This window comes from Kwoniella pini, chromosome 3 (assembly GCF_000512605.2).
Source record: "Kwoniella pini CBS 10737 chromosome 3, complete sequence".
Taxonomy (NCBI): Eukaryota; Fungi; Basidiomycota; class Tremellomycetes; order Tremellales; family Cryptococcaceae; genus Kwoniella; species Kwoniella pini.
In genome coordinates, this window is record NC_091718.1 from 905,184 (window position 1) to 918,192 (window position 13,009).

Consider the following 13,009-nt stretch of genomic DNA (forward strand, 5'->3'; position numbering starts at 1 on the left):
CACACGCAACTTCGCAAAGACTTTTAGACGGAGATAAGCGATATGATATCGTTGAATAAGCTGTTTTGCCCTCGGTCTTCATCCTGTCGCCCATCCGGCTATGAGTTTTATCCTCATCATTTCTTGTATACCTTGTCTTGGCCTTTATCAGCTGGATCCTCTTATATCTATATAAGTCCTCTTCGACTTGACGTCGGCACTGCCGGTCCATTGATGTAGCGTTTTAAGAGACCGAGATGTGTACTCACATTCAAATTAATTATTTTTGCGTCATCTTAGCGCAGGTACATGATAACGTCCAATTTCCAAATAATCGATACATGAGATATCCATATGATACAACTGAAAATCTACAACCCATGACAGGTTGTTTCACTGAAGGCTGATAAACGTATTATTGAACGATTTCGAAACCCTCATCCATCTTCTCCTCGTCCTTATCCGACCCCTTCCAAATGACCTTCAGACCTGTGCCACATGAAACAACTTTATTGCCCATTTTTTCTCTCAACATCGCTCTAGGTTCAAGTCCCGTACAATGCAATGGTAGGATGTGATTTGGTGGAGGCTTTATACGGCGTGAAAGGAAGTCAACTGTTTGCGTTACTGGTTGCTTTTCCACTGGAGATAGATGTAGTCCGCCTACGATGGCGTGTATGGGTCGATTGAAGGGTTGTAAGGAGTGAATGACGTTGCATATACCTGCATGGGAACATCTAATTTCCCTTGAATATTAATTCGAAGCATTATATCTCCTTATCGTAAAGAAAGTACGTACGAGCTGAATACTACCAAACCGTGACCTTTTACATCTACCACAGCATATCGTTCATCCATTATTAGCTGATCAAATTCAAGCACATCAGTATCTAGTTGAATTGAGGAGATGGCGTTGATGTCAACTCACATGATCGTTGAACCATCCTTCCTCGCCGATCTCATCTTTCATCCAAGTCAGTGCACCAGGTAAACCAACTTCGAAACTAGTCACTCTATTGATTTCCCCACTTATTCCTATCCCAGTTCTAATGCCCTTCTTATTCAATATCTCATGCGGTTTATCGTTGAGTTCCACCTTTCCACCTCTTTGTTCGATTTCTTCAAATGTCGGATCGGTAGGTAGTGTACATATTGGTATATAATCTGGTGGTCTAGATATACCTCTCCTTATCGGTCGATTAGGATGCAAATCAACTTGAACATAGTTTCCATTCGATAATTCTCCTAATTGGTTTTGTCGAATTTCCAAAGCTCTTAATATACCACCTGAATGATCTCTATGCCAATGTGATAATGCTATTGCGTCTAAATCTGTCAAATCAACTTTCATAGCTTTTATATTTCGTTCTATCGATTTAGGTTCAGGTCCGGAATCAAATAATACTGTATTGCTTTCATCTCCTATAGTCGTTTTCTACACCAACAACAATCAGCGCTTTAGCCTCTTCATTTGCGAAGATGAGGATATTCACAATAAGGACTGCAAGTCCATGTGCACCACAACAATAATTATCCAAATCGACTGTTGGTAAACCTGTCAACGCATCTTTCGGTACATCCTTCGCCAACATATGTTGAGGAAGCTCGTGAGTAAAGCCAGGAGGAAGTGTGGAAAACCTGTTGCCACATTCTGGTGCTCTCAGGAGATGGTCTTTTATTCTGGGCGAGTCATAGGGTCTGGTCCTTACCACTCTATGACTGTATGCAATGTTAGTGATGCAAACGATCTATGTGCCGATGATGGCAAGAAGCCGAGCTTACAATTGTCAACCAAGATCAGAAATTCAAGCTTATCGACAGCAGCGAGGTTGAGTGGAGGTGACATAGTGATAGTCTTGTTCGGTCTTGTTCCTGTACGAAGGAGTAGATACCATATACTAGTACCATTGACCCGTACCGAACATTTTGTATGACAAGCTATCGATATGCTATCATGTCATCCTTTTATTCTTCTTCAATTACGCGGAGACTCCGCACTGTAATTCTCCGTGGGTGTGTTTCTCACGTGCTCGCTAGCTCCGATCGTTGAGCGATACGAAGTGGCATTTTTTAGCTCTATTGCGGTTACGCTTTTAGACTAGCATCAAAGAAGACGCTTCACACGCTCCAGAAGGATTGTTATACCAAGACCTAGATAAATTTTAGACTTCCTAACAAAATCGAATGCTGAAACAAGGAATGTATACGTACTTCTGTAAATGCACGGTCAATCCCACGCAATCAGAGAAAGACGGGTATAGATTGAGTTTTGGGTTGCTTTAATGCATAAAAGTCGGTTTCTGCGTGGTAATATTCGCCACCAAGGATTTTTTTTTCAAGTGACTTGGGTTTTGTGCCAAACTACGGTTATTTCAATTACCCTCGACGCGAAACGCATCATTCATCAAAACTGAAATAGATCTCAATTTGGAATTACAAACTATTGTTGAAAGATTTATTGACCATTTGATCGTACATATTACAACACAACCTTTTGCATTGAACACACTCAATACATTACTTCAAGAAATCAACAAGCGTCAACGTGTTTGTACTAGTCCATCTGAGTAAGACTAGGTCACAACTGAGACACTTGAGTCTCATCAAATAACCAGAAGCAAGGCACGGATTCGCACTGAATAGTTTTTTTCAACATATCAACTGTTCTCGGCATTCGTTCACTCGCTCTTAACTTATCCTTGACCTATCAAGACGCAATCATTCATCACACCCAAACAAGAGTATACATAGATAACCATCAACACGGTTATATACATTCAAAAAGAACAATACATACGTACTTCATTGATCGAGGTCTTTCTCACCCCTGGTACCTCCTCAACCTAAATTAGCTACTCTATTTACCGAGAACACGTTTTTTCCTGTTTAAATAATACAATTGACAATCTTCTTAAAAGCCGCCAAGTCGATTGTAAAGGAAGTCAAGGAACCAATCTCGCATTGTAGACACTAAAAGTCCAGGTGGATTAGGAGGAAGAATAGGAAAAGACCGATAGTATCCAGGGGATTAGATTCCTACGTCAAAGCGTACGCAATACTATCAAGATCATCGCATCATCCATCACATCACTCACACATCTCCAACTCTTGGTACGCCTTCTTCTTTAAACCTTGTATCGTCATTCACCTGCGACTTGGAAATTCTGAAGCAGCCGTATCATTCAACCTACTTTTCCACGTGAGTGTTATCTACCACCTTTTGGCTAAAAACCAGTACACAAACCCATATTTCAGCATCTCGTCCTCTTGGTTCACATAGAAGAGTTATCACTGAGCTTTCGTATCACCTGCTACTTCACCTATTCTGGCCATTCAATAGATACAACTCACTTGCGTCAATGTCGGCATAAATCACTCCCTCTAACGAGCGGCCATCACACAATAATCGCTTAGTTATCCTTTTCGTATCTCAAGGGTTTTGGAGAACTCTCCGAATGCTGCCAACAGGATCTTCGACTTCCCTCCCCGGCTCTTCGCCCTTCCCGCCAAAATCCTCTTCCCCTGATGGTCTATTGAATGGTGGTGAGGGCTCGAGTCAAAACCAACTGTTAGGTCATGAAGGATATAATCGATCACCACATGATGTAATGCAAGGAATGCAAGCCTTGTTGAATCAATTCTCAAAGTGAGTCAACTCACTCTATCATCTGGCCTAGTACTGAACTGTGACATAGCTCCCCCTCCAATTCATATTCACATGACCCTCAAGCATCTAGACATCAGCGTAATTTCTTCGCGTCATCTGGTCCGCAGCATGACATCAAAACGCAAGTGTCTCTACAGCAGCCTCAACCAGACAGCAAGCCTCAGATCCAAATAAAGCAGGAACATCAGCCTGTCCATCCGCCTCAGGAAGCAAAATCTTTCTATTCGATACCGCCACTCGCTGGACCCTCCAGACAACTAGATCCATCGCTCGAACTGCCTGTACCACCATTTACATCAGTCCAGCCCTTGATGCAGTCTAGTGCTAATGGGTCTCAAAGTCATGGAGGATTGCGATCGGATCCACCCAAAAGGTTGTATGAGGTGGACGAGACCCCTATAGCGGTACCTTCATTAGATGAATTGACAAGCAGGAATACCTCAAACCAGCTCCTATTGCAGGGTGATCCTCAATTCTCGGACAAGTCGAGAGTGGAAACCGCAATCCGTGTCATCGTTGATATCCTTCGGTTCTGCCCGATTCCGTCTCCTATTCCTGCAATACACCCGTCTTTGCATCCCCTCTTACCGCAAGATGCCAGCGGGAATATCCTTATGGCTTTCGAACGTATCGCGACTCTGCATGGCTTACGCTTACAAGCCGGTACAACCACTAAAGCCAGCTCGAAGAAACAACTCCAGGCCGGACCCATCTCCAGAGAGCATTTAGCATATGTTGAGACTGCTGTCTACATGTCAGGGGAGAACGGACGAAGAGTATATGTCTGTAAGAGGTGTAGAAACCGAGAGGCTAGAAGGAGGGCATCAAAAGAAGTCAATAGAAAAAGACACCCCAATTCCGATTCTGACACATCTTCTTCTCAACCGAAACCTCGACCTTCGCTTATCCCACCATCACAGGATTTCATCACGGGTGAGAACGCAGATCAGTATGATCCGCACAGAAATGGACAAGTAGTGGAAGAGCCACCTTGGGATCCTGATCACAGGGATTGGAGGCATGAGATTGTTCTATTCAACTCGCCGCCAGAAGTCAAAATGGAAGACGGTAGTTGCAACTGGCTGCCATTCAGAGTCGTTTGCTATGGCAAATGTCATGGTGAAAAAGTGGGGTTCAAAATCAAATTTACCCTGCGAACTTGGGATGGACGAATCATCGCTTCTTCCACCACGAAACCAATCCGTATCACAGATGATCACAAGACTGAACCCAAGACAAAACCTAAAGTTGATAGTCTTACTTCCCTTACGCAATCTTCTGCACCACGTCAACGGAAGGGCCGCCAAAGCGCTGCTTCTTCGAGACGACAATCACCTGCACCATCAGAAAGTGAGAGTGTTCAATCCTTCTCAGAGGCAGGAGCTGTATTACAGAAACAAACTCCTTCTGTCCGCGCTGGGAAGCCTTACGAAAGACCACCTTCTCAATCTCCTGCTATGAGCACTATCCCAATGGACAATTATATGTCGAACGGGTTCCAGAGACATGGCTCGACAACCTCTTTGCATTCCCTGCATCAACATCAGGATGTCATGTCACAACGACCAGCTCAGCAAAATGGTGCGGATTTCCCTATGCAGCAAAGTTTGAATACAGTCAGTCCTGGCATCTTGCGCGGACCGCAATTTTCCATCAATAGTCATGTGGAACTTCAGAATGGACTTTCCAACAATGGTCAAACCGCCAACACTACTACTGTCAATCTTACCAGTCCCCCTACCCAGCGAATGCAGCTCAACGGGCATGACAACATGCTGTTCGGCTCTTCTATGCAATCACCTAATACCTTTATGTCGACTTTAGGCTTAACTGGACAACCGACAAGTGCTCAGCCATCAATGATTTTCAGCAACGACACTACGGATATCGAAATGTCAAGCGCCATGACAGGCGGTCTGGATGATATTTTCGCTGGGTCCAGTCATACCTCAATATCATCTATCAGTGACGGTGGTTCTGTGTTCTCAGCATTTGGCGAGGATAGATCATCAGCTATGTTCAGTGATAGTGGTGTACCTCCAGCTTCAGCTACGGATATAGATCAATTTTTAGATTATACCGGTGGTGAACATGCGGATGTTTCCAACCCCTTCCATCAACAACAGCATCATCAACACTTGCAACCAGATCTCGAGGCGTTGTTCAACATGCAAAACCAACAAAGTCAAGTTCAGCATTTATCTCAAATATCTCCGCAATCCGCATCACATATTCCTCCTTCACCATTCGGTCATCTTCACCTGTCCCCATCGGCGAATCACACGGATCTCTCCCCTTCAGCTCAAGCTCAACAAGATCAAACTATATCAGATATGCTGGCTGCCATGGCTGCCGCCCCTCCTCAACCTCAAATCACTCACGTCATCCCAGGGGATGGGCCAATGGCAGGAGGAACGAAAATTGCTATTGCTGGAAAATCTTTCTCCCCTGGCATGGTGGTTGTTTTCGGTCAAAGACCCGCTTCGACGGAATTCGTCAGCGATAGTTTCGTTCAATGTAAATTACCGCCATCGAGCTTCCCCGGTGAGGTCGAGGTCATTGTCCAAGGTGCTATCAAATTACAGGATCAGAATAGTCAGTTGTTCAGATACAATGAAATGGACAAAGATTTGTGAGTTTGACTTGCGATTGCCTCAATGTCGCTGAGCTGACAATATACGTTGTAGGATGAGACTCGCTCTGGAAGTCCGAAATCAGTACAACGGATCGTCAAGCGATGCAGCGTATCGACTCGCTCATCATGTCGCCACCAGATCTGCGACCAATAGCGAATGGAGTGAACGATCAAGTTCGAATTCTCCCATGTCCGGACCTTCACCAGGCGATGCTGATCACGAAGAAGAGGCAAGCGACGCGTCCAATGGCAAGAACGATACCCCGAATGACAGCCTACAGTCAACGGTCATCAACTTCTTGGCTTCCATAGATGAAAACGCTCCAGGATCACTACGTGCCAGTGGCGTAATCAATCATAAGAATGATGCTAAGCAGACTCTCCTGCATATAGCTACAGTGATGGGGTTCCACCGATTAGTACGGAGATTGATCGTTGTCGGTGCTCATTTGGACATTCAGGATATCAATGGATACACGCCTTTAGCATTCGCTGCTCTCTGTGGACGGAATCTGTGCGCAAGGGTATTAGTGGAAGCTGGAGCCTCATACGATCGACCAACAGCATACGGTGAGATGCCTCTGGATCTGGCTAAATATTCTGAACATTCTCAAGTAGAAGCTCTGCTCCTATCGGCTGTCTGGTCGACTACTGCAAGTGGCTCCCCCAAGCGACCAAAAGCTCAAATACCTCTCCCAGATTACGATGGTATTTCGGCTAGATCGTATGAAGGCAGCAGCGTTAGTGAAATTGATGACGATAATCCTTCATCGGGATCGGAAGTCGAAGATTCACTGGATCAATTGGAGAAGATCAGATTGTCTAGGCGGAAGAGCCGGAAGAGTAACGCCGGAAAATCCAAAGGAAAAGGTAAAGAACGACAAAGCAAATCGCCCGAGAAACCCAGGGATAAACATTCACCCGTTAAATCTAGAAGACCAAGTTTACATTCCACCTCCACGGGTACGACTGCTACTGCTACAGCTGCGGATCGCAGGCCTCATCCGACCCCAACAGATGGTAGAGATGCTCTTTCTTCTGATATCCCACCTCCGCCTTACGCTCCTGCAGAGCTTGACGACACAGCCTCCAATGTTTCGTGGATGTCTCGGACGTTGTCAAATACTCAAAAAATCCCTAATGCAGTTTGGGATAGACTACCTTTCCCTCATAGCATGTTCACCTCTCCAAACTCTCTGGCTGAGAAGGATGCCCAGCATCATGGATGGATAGCTCTCCCTGCTCCATGGGAAACTCTTTCAAAAATAGCTACAAACCCTGAAGAAGTCAAATTGTTTGCTCAAGCCTTGGCCGCTGCTACATTTAACGCTGTCGTACAAAGTGGAATCACTACCGCTGAGAATCCTGTTACTGGCACTTCGTCAACTTCCAAGTCGTCTTCATTGAGACATAGGTATCAAGTAGATGATGTGCTAGAAACAAAAAAATCTGGGATGAGTAGAAGAAGAAAATCTACTGGTGCTGGAGGTATATCAGCAGCTACTTCTAGTGCACTGGGAGTTATGAGAGATGGACGAAGAAGTGGAAGTGCTAGTCCTTCTGAAAAAGTGGTCAAGCACGTTAAGCGTAAGTTTCCTTATAAAATGATACAGAATGAGCTAATTTCCTGGACTGTTTAGGCGATCGAATGTTATACCTTTTTTGGTTACCTATCTTACTTTTCGTAGGATTTTGGTTAATGGTTTCTGCTTTACCTATCGCTACTGGATTTTGTTTGATATATGCTAGACAAATCACGAAAGCTATCAAACAGCGCATGTAGGGCGTGGCGATTCGAATGAAAAGATCATTTGAATGGGGTGGAAGAGATAGTAATGGTAGTATGGAAGAAGGTTTTTTGTGTATAACCTACAATTATGTCTCGAATATACCAAGATAAGTTATCATAAGTCTTGGTATATCATTTATGCAAAACATGTCAATCTTAACCCCCTTCGGTGGAAAAACATAATCGACTTCAGGATACAATTATAGGGAAATTCAAGGTGGAGGTGGTCCAGGCGAAAACATGTAAACGTTGAATGATCTTCTACATTATTTTATTGACGTACGTTGGAGTTTCAACAAGAATCAACAGAGCAACCCCTAATGCGCATATCAATTGATATTTCTTCTTCCCCTTCTCTTGTTATTGTTATATAGGAAAATATTGACGATCATTCAAGATCAATTTATATCTATATCACTCACTTCAATTCGAATCACGACTTATGAGGACTCGGTAAGATGGATATCATTCATCGATTAAACCCATTTCATCGACCTTCTTCTTCCCTTCGATCAAACATTACACCAACATTTGATTTTAATGGAAATGTAAGACCACCTTCTTCACTTGAAAGTGGTTCTTATCAATATTCAATAGATACAACTTATCCACAATCTTCATTAGAAAATGAAAGATATGTAAATAGTGTCAATAACAGTCCTATTCCTCCAGTAGTAAATACACATCGTAGAACACCTTCGATACTAAGATCTTTAGCTCACCATCCAAGTTTATCTGCTTTAAAATCAAAATCAAAGAAGAAACGAAAGGATAAAGAAATTATTCCACCTTTACCTACTTTTAATATTAACGATGATGCAACTTCTCAAGAAGGTAAATTAAGAAAGAATAAGAGTTTACCAAGAGATATGAGGTTGAGTGATGATTCAAGAGGTCAGCGTTCTCTTTCACATCAAAGCCTCTGAAAATGACAAGCTGATAGTATCGTAAAATTAGATGATGTTCCACCTATCCCCTCTCATCCCCTACTTCCCAGTACATTTCATAATCAACTGAACAAATCACGTTCATCTTCAGTCTCGATACCTCGACCAGGATCAACTCCATGTAATAACCAAATTTCAAGTAGAAGGAAACCGGCACCATCACCTAGACCTGAGGATATCTTATATGCTCCACAGAACCAGTCAATGGATCATGATCAATTTCAAACACCTGACAGTATGAGATTGAAAATGAACTTCGAGATTGATTTACCTGGTCACACAATCTCAGAAAGGCGATCTGAATCTGGATTGGGTCTAGGTAGTCCCAGAAGAAGATATATGAGTTTCGATCAAAGATTAAGTCCTTCTCAGCACAAAATTCGTAAGGTTCTATACTTGATCCCGATGAGGAATGACAGTCAAGCTTATGTGTTATTCTTTTCAGGTCATTTATCATCACCAGCAGATTCGCCACCGAAAGCTCCTCGGACGAATCAACATCCACACCCCGTCCCTCAATCTCACTTGTACGCACAGACTCTCTATGCGGATTCGGCAACTTTCTTCTCGACCGACTTCGGTGCGCCTTCGGCACAACCTCTCGATTGGTCTGAAGAGTATCAAGAGGCCGATGATGGTCTGGACATGTTCGTCAATAATGTGATTTTACCCAACGGTACACCTGACGAGAGGAAGCAGACTTCGCAAACAGGTGCTTCAGTCGACGGATCGACAAATGAGAATGACAGTATGTTCACCAACAACCATCAGCTGCTTGATCATGTAGACAACAATAGCTAACAGCGAGCCTGACAGAAGTACGAGTCTTCTCGAGGGACATTTATCCACCTGTGTCATCCTCAACTGAAACGACACCTTCTAAAGCGACTCCTTCGCCAAGTAAATCCACCAGACACAGAAGAGCAGAATCAAGTCCGGCTTGCTCGCCTATCAGAAAGCCAGCTCGAAATAAAGAAAGCGAGTTTGCTAGAGCAGCTAAACGATCTTCTTCACCTTTCGAAGTGAAACTTTCCGCGAACGTCACCAAACGAATGTCCCTTGATGCCTTCGGTACTTCTAGCTTACCGAAATTCGATATCAACGAAGAGGTATTGGCAGAAGAGAACGATGTACAGATTGACAAGATCATGCAAGATAGCCCACAAACGCCTAACGAAGCATACCAAAATCTACGAGATGAAGATGAAGCTCAGCTTGAAGATAACGGATTGGATGGATACGAAGCTCATGAATTATCGAAGATAAGCGAATCGCCCGATTTAGACGACCACTATATTTCCATACAGTACACTCCAGTCAACCATCCGGTCACTGATACCAATACTCACTTCTTCACTCCTCTCTCGCCCTTGCTGAACGCTCAGGGCTTGCCATCATATAAGACAACAGCCTTATCTCCCTCGCCGCTCTTGATTCGAAAGCACATGTCAGAGCCACCTTTGCCCATCTCCTTCGACGTTCTTTTGCAACAAGCAGATCGCTTGGATGGGTTGAAAGACCAGCTGAAGGCTGAGAGCTTCATCATAGATATATTAAGGTCAGAAAACGAGGATCTCAAAAGCCTTACTCAGAAGCAGAAGGAAGAAATTGAACGGTACACATTGGATATGCAAGCGACGGGGAGTGAGCTGGGAGTATGGAAAGAGCGATCAGCGGATCAAGATATCGGCAAGTCAGCTTGACTCCCTCATGTGTCGAAGGAAGAAGAAGCTGACGAATGATGTTCGTCGTTTAGCCATCAATCAGCTCAAGCAAGCTATGAAAGAAAATGAAGAATTTTTCGAGGGTCTGCAGTCTGCACATGACGCTTTAGCCGAACAATGTGCGGCGGTCGAAGAGATTCGTGCTGCATCATCTCAGGAGCACACGGAGCAGATCTATCAATTACGAGTGGCAAATGACCAATTACGAGCAGAAGCACGAAAGTCAGAGATCCTTTTACAAGATTTGAAGAATGGCAAGACGGAATTGGCAAGCGTAGTTTTTGAGCTTAGGAGAGAGCTTAAATGGGCTGAGACGGAGGTTCAAAGTAGAGATGCGATTGTGGCCGAGAAGGATCACAAGATCAAAATCTTGAGCGAAGATTTGCAAGAGAAAGACAGCGCCAATGTCATGCTACAGAACGAGGTCAATGATCTGAAAGAGCAGCTCGAAAAGCTGCGTGCTACACTAGCCGAGAAGGATACGTTCCTCGAAAGATACCATGAAATAGCCGAACGAGCTTCGACAGACGAACTTACGATAAAACAACAATTGACAGAGAAAGATATCATCCTAACTCAGCTCCGAGAAGAACATCAGGGCTACAAGCAGCAGATTAAAGATCAACGCAAATACACTGGAGAACTGGAAATGAATGCACAAGAGTCGGAAATCACAATTACCGCTGTCCGAGAACGACTAGAATCATCTGAACAATTCAGAGAAGCTCTGAACCTATCCTTGACCGACAAGAACCAGAAGATCAAAACGCTACTTTCTGACTTGGATGATATCCAAACCCAACTGACGCATGCTAGACATGAAATAGTAGAAAATGCTCGCGAGATTTCGGAGTTGAAGCAAAAAATGGAAGTTTCCAGATTCGAAAAGAACGAAAGAAGATTCCAAGCTGAAGTCGAAATTGGCCAGTTACATGAACAACTAGAAGAGATGAGCAGGAATTCGGCTGAAAGAGAATGGGCTGGAAGACAAAGCACCGAGCTGATTGCTAGGCTTATGGAAGAGAAACGAGGCTGGGAAGAGGAGAAAGACGAGGTGAGTTACAATATTTAATTGGCAGATATGTTGTCAGCTAAAGGTATCTTGATCAGCTCATTGAAATGATCAATCATAAGTCGATCGATCAAGAGTCAGTTTCAGGTCTTCGCGAACAAATTGAAAATCTCAAGAAACAGCTGTCTTCGATGAACCACCTTACAAACACCTTGAAAGGCGAGATAGACGATAAAAATGGCTCATTAGAATTCAAAAACACTCTGATCCAGACTCAAGATGCTGAATTATCGGCGTTGCGTGTTTCGGTCGAACAATTCGAAGACAGGTGGCTGGACGCGAAAACATCATTCGATAGACAGCTGAAAGATTCAGAGAGGTCCAGTACTAGATTGAGAGAAGAGGTTGAAGATCTGGAAATCAGGTTGAATTCGAGGGAAGAAGCTCTCAAGCAGTTGGTATTGAGGAACGAATGCGAAAAGCAAAATGACAATGATGTGACTTCAAGATTACTTAGATTTGTCAATGAAATTGATGCTTTGAAATTGAATGAAACTAAGTTGAAGAATCAATTGAAGAATCTTCAGAAATTATCAACAGAAGAGATACTTAGATCAGAAGGGCTTGAAAAGAGATTGAAATATTTAGAAGAAGATAAAGAATTACTGAATGTAGCTTTAGAAAGTAAAATTCTTGAATTGACTTTGTTACAACGTAATAGTAATCATGATAAGAGAATCCCTTCTACACCTTTAACTTCTTCCACAGTCAAAATGAAACATAATCATACTTCTTCAACTCTGATTTCTTCTAGAAATATCAATTCAATGTCAAAATCAACCTCTAGAATCCCTAATACACCTACGCCCTCAACAGGAGATCATACTACTCTTCCAAGACGATTGACTACTTCTACTTCAGCTACTTCATCTTCTAGATCAAGGCGAGATACTATTTCTACACCTACGCCCGCAATCAAAACACCCCTTGGTGAAAGTACAATTCATAATAAGGCTCAAATGTCTGAATCGAGAAACACGAGTTCCACTAAACCTACTTACTCGACGACAGGTATTAATATCAAGAAAATAGAAAGAAGAACTAGTTTACCTGTTTTGGTTAGACGACCTAGTAGTGTTCTTAGTCAAACAAGAGAAAGTTTATCTAGAGTTGATGAAATTTAGTCGAAATCGCGAGTCTGTTTAGCTATTTATACAAGTATTTGTTAGGTCATTTTAATTTGGGTTTTTTTACAA

General features: G+C 43.2%; 3 protein-coding genes across 3 annotated transcripts; 2 read left to right on the forward strand and 1 right to left on the reverse strand.

Moving 5' to 3' along the window:
* Positions 1-394: 394 nt before the first annotated feature.
* On the reverse strand, positions 395-1,825 carry I206_102539 (uncharacterized protein; the record flags this gene model as incomplete). Its single annotated transcript, XM_019154649.1, has 6 exons — positions 395-716; positions 779-843; positions 908-1,414; positions 1,473-1,617; positions 1,689-1,698; positions 1,762-1,825. The coding sequence occupies 6 exons, from the start codon at positions 1,823-1,825 to the stop codon at positions 395-397; spliced, it is 1,113 nt and encodes a 370-aa protein (XP_019012052.1).
* A 1,609-nt stretch (positions 1,826-3,434) lies between these two features.
* Positions 3,435-8,064, forward strand: I206_102540 (uncharacterized protein; the record flags this gene model as incomplete). The annotated part of the gene is made up of 4 exons (XM_019154650.1): positions 3,435-3,625; positions 3,675-6,278; positions 6,334-7,868; positions 7,922-8,064. 4 exons carry the CDS (start codon positions 3,435-3,437, stop codon positions 8,062-8,064), a joined length of 4,473 nt encoding a protein of 1,490 aa, XP_019012053.1.
* Positions 8,065-8,528: 464 nt separating this feature from the next.
* I206_102541 (uncharacterized protein) lies at positions 8,529-12,937 on the forward strand (the record flags this gene model as incomplete). The annotated part of the gene is made up of 6 exons (XM_070202580.1): positions 8,529-8,964; positions 9,028-9,399; positions 9,463-9,765; positions 9,834-10,706; positions 10,774-11,795; positions 11,852-12,937. 6 exons carry the CDS (start codon positions 8,529-8,531, stop codon positions 12,935-12,937), a joined length of 4,092 nt encoding a protein of 1,363 aa, XP_070058681.1.
* Positions 12,938-13,009: the final 72 nt, after the last annotated feature.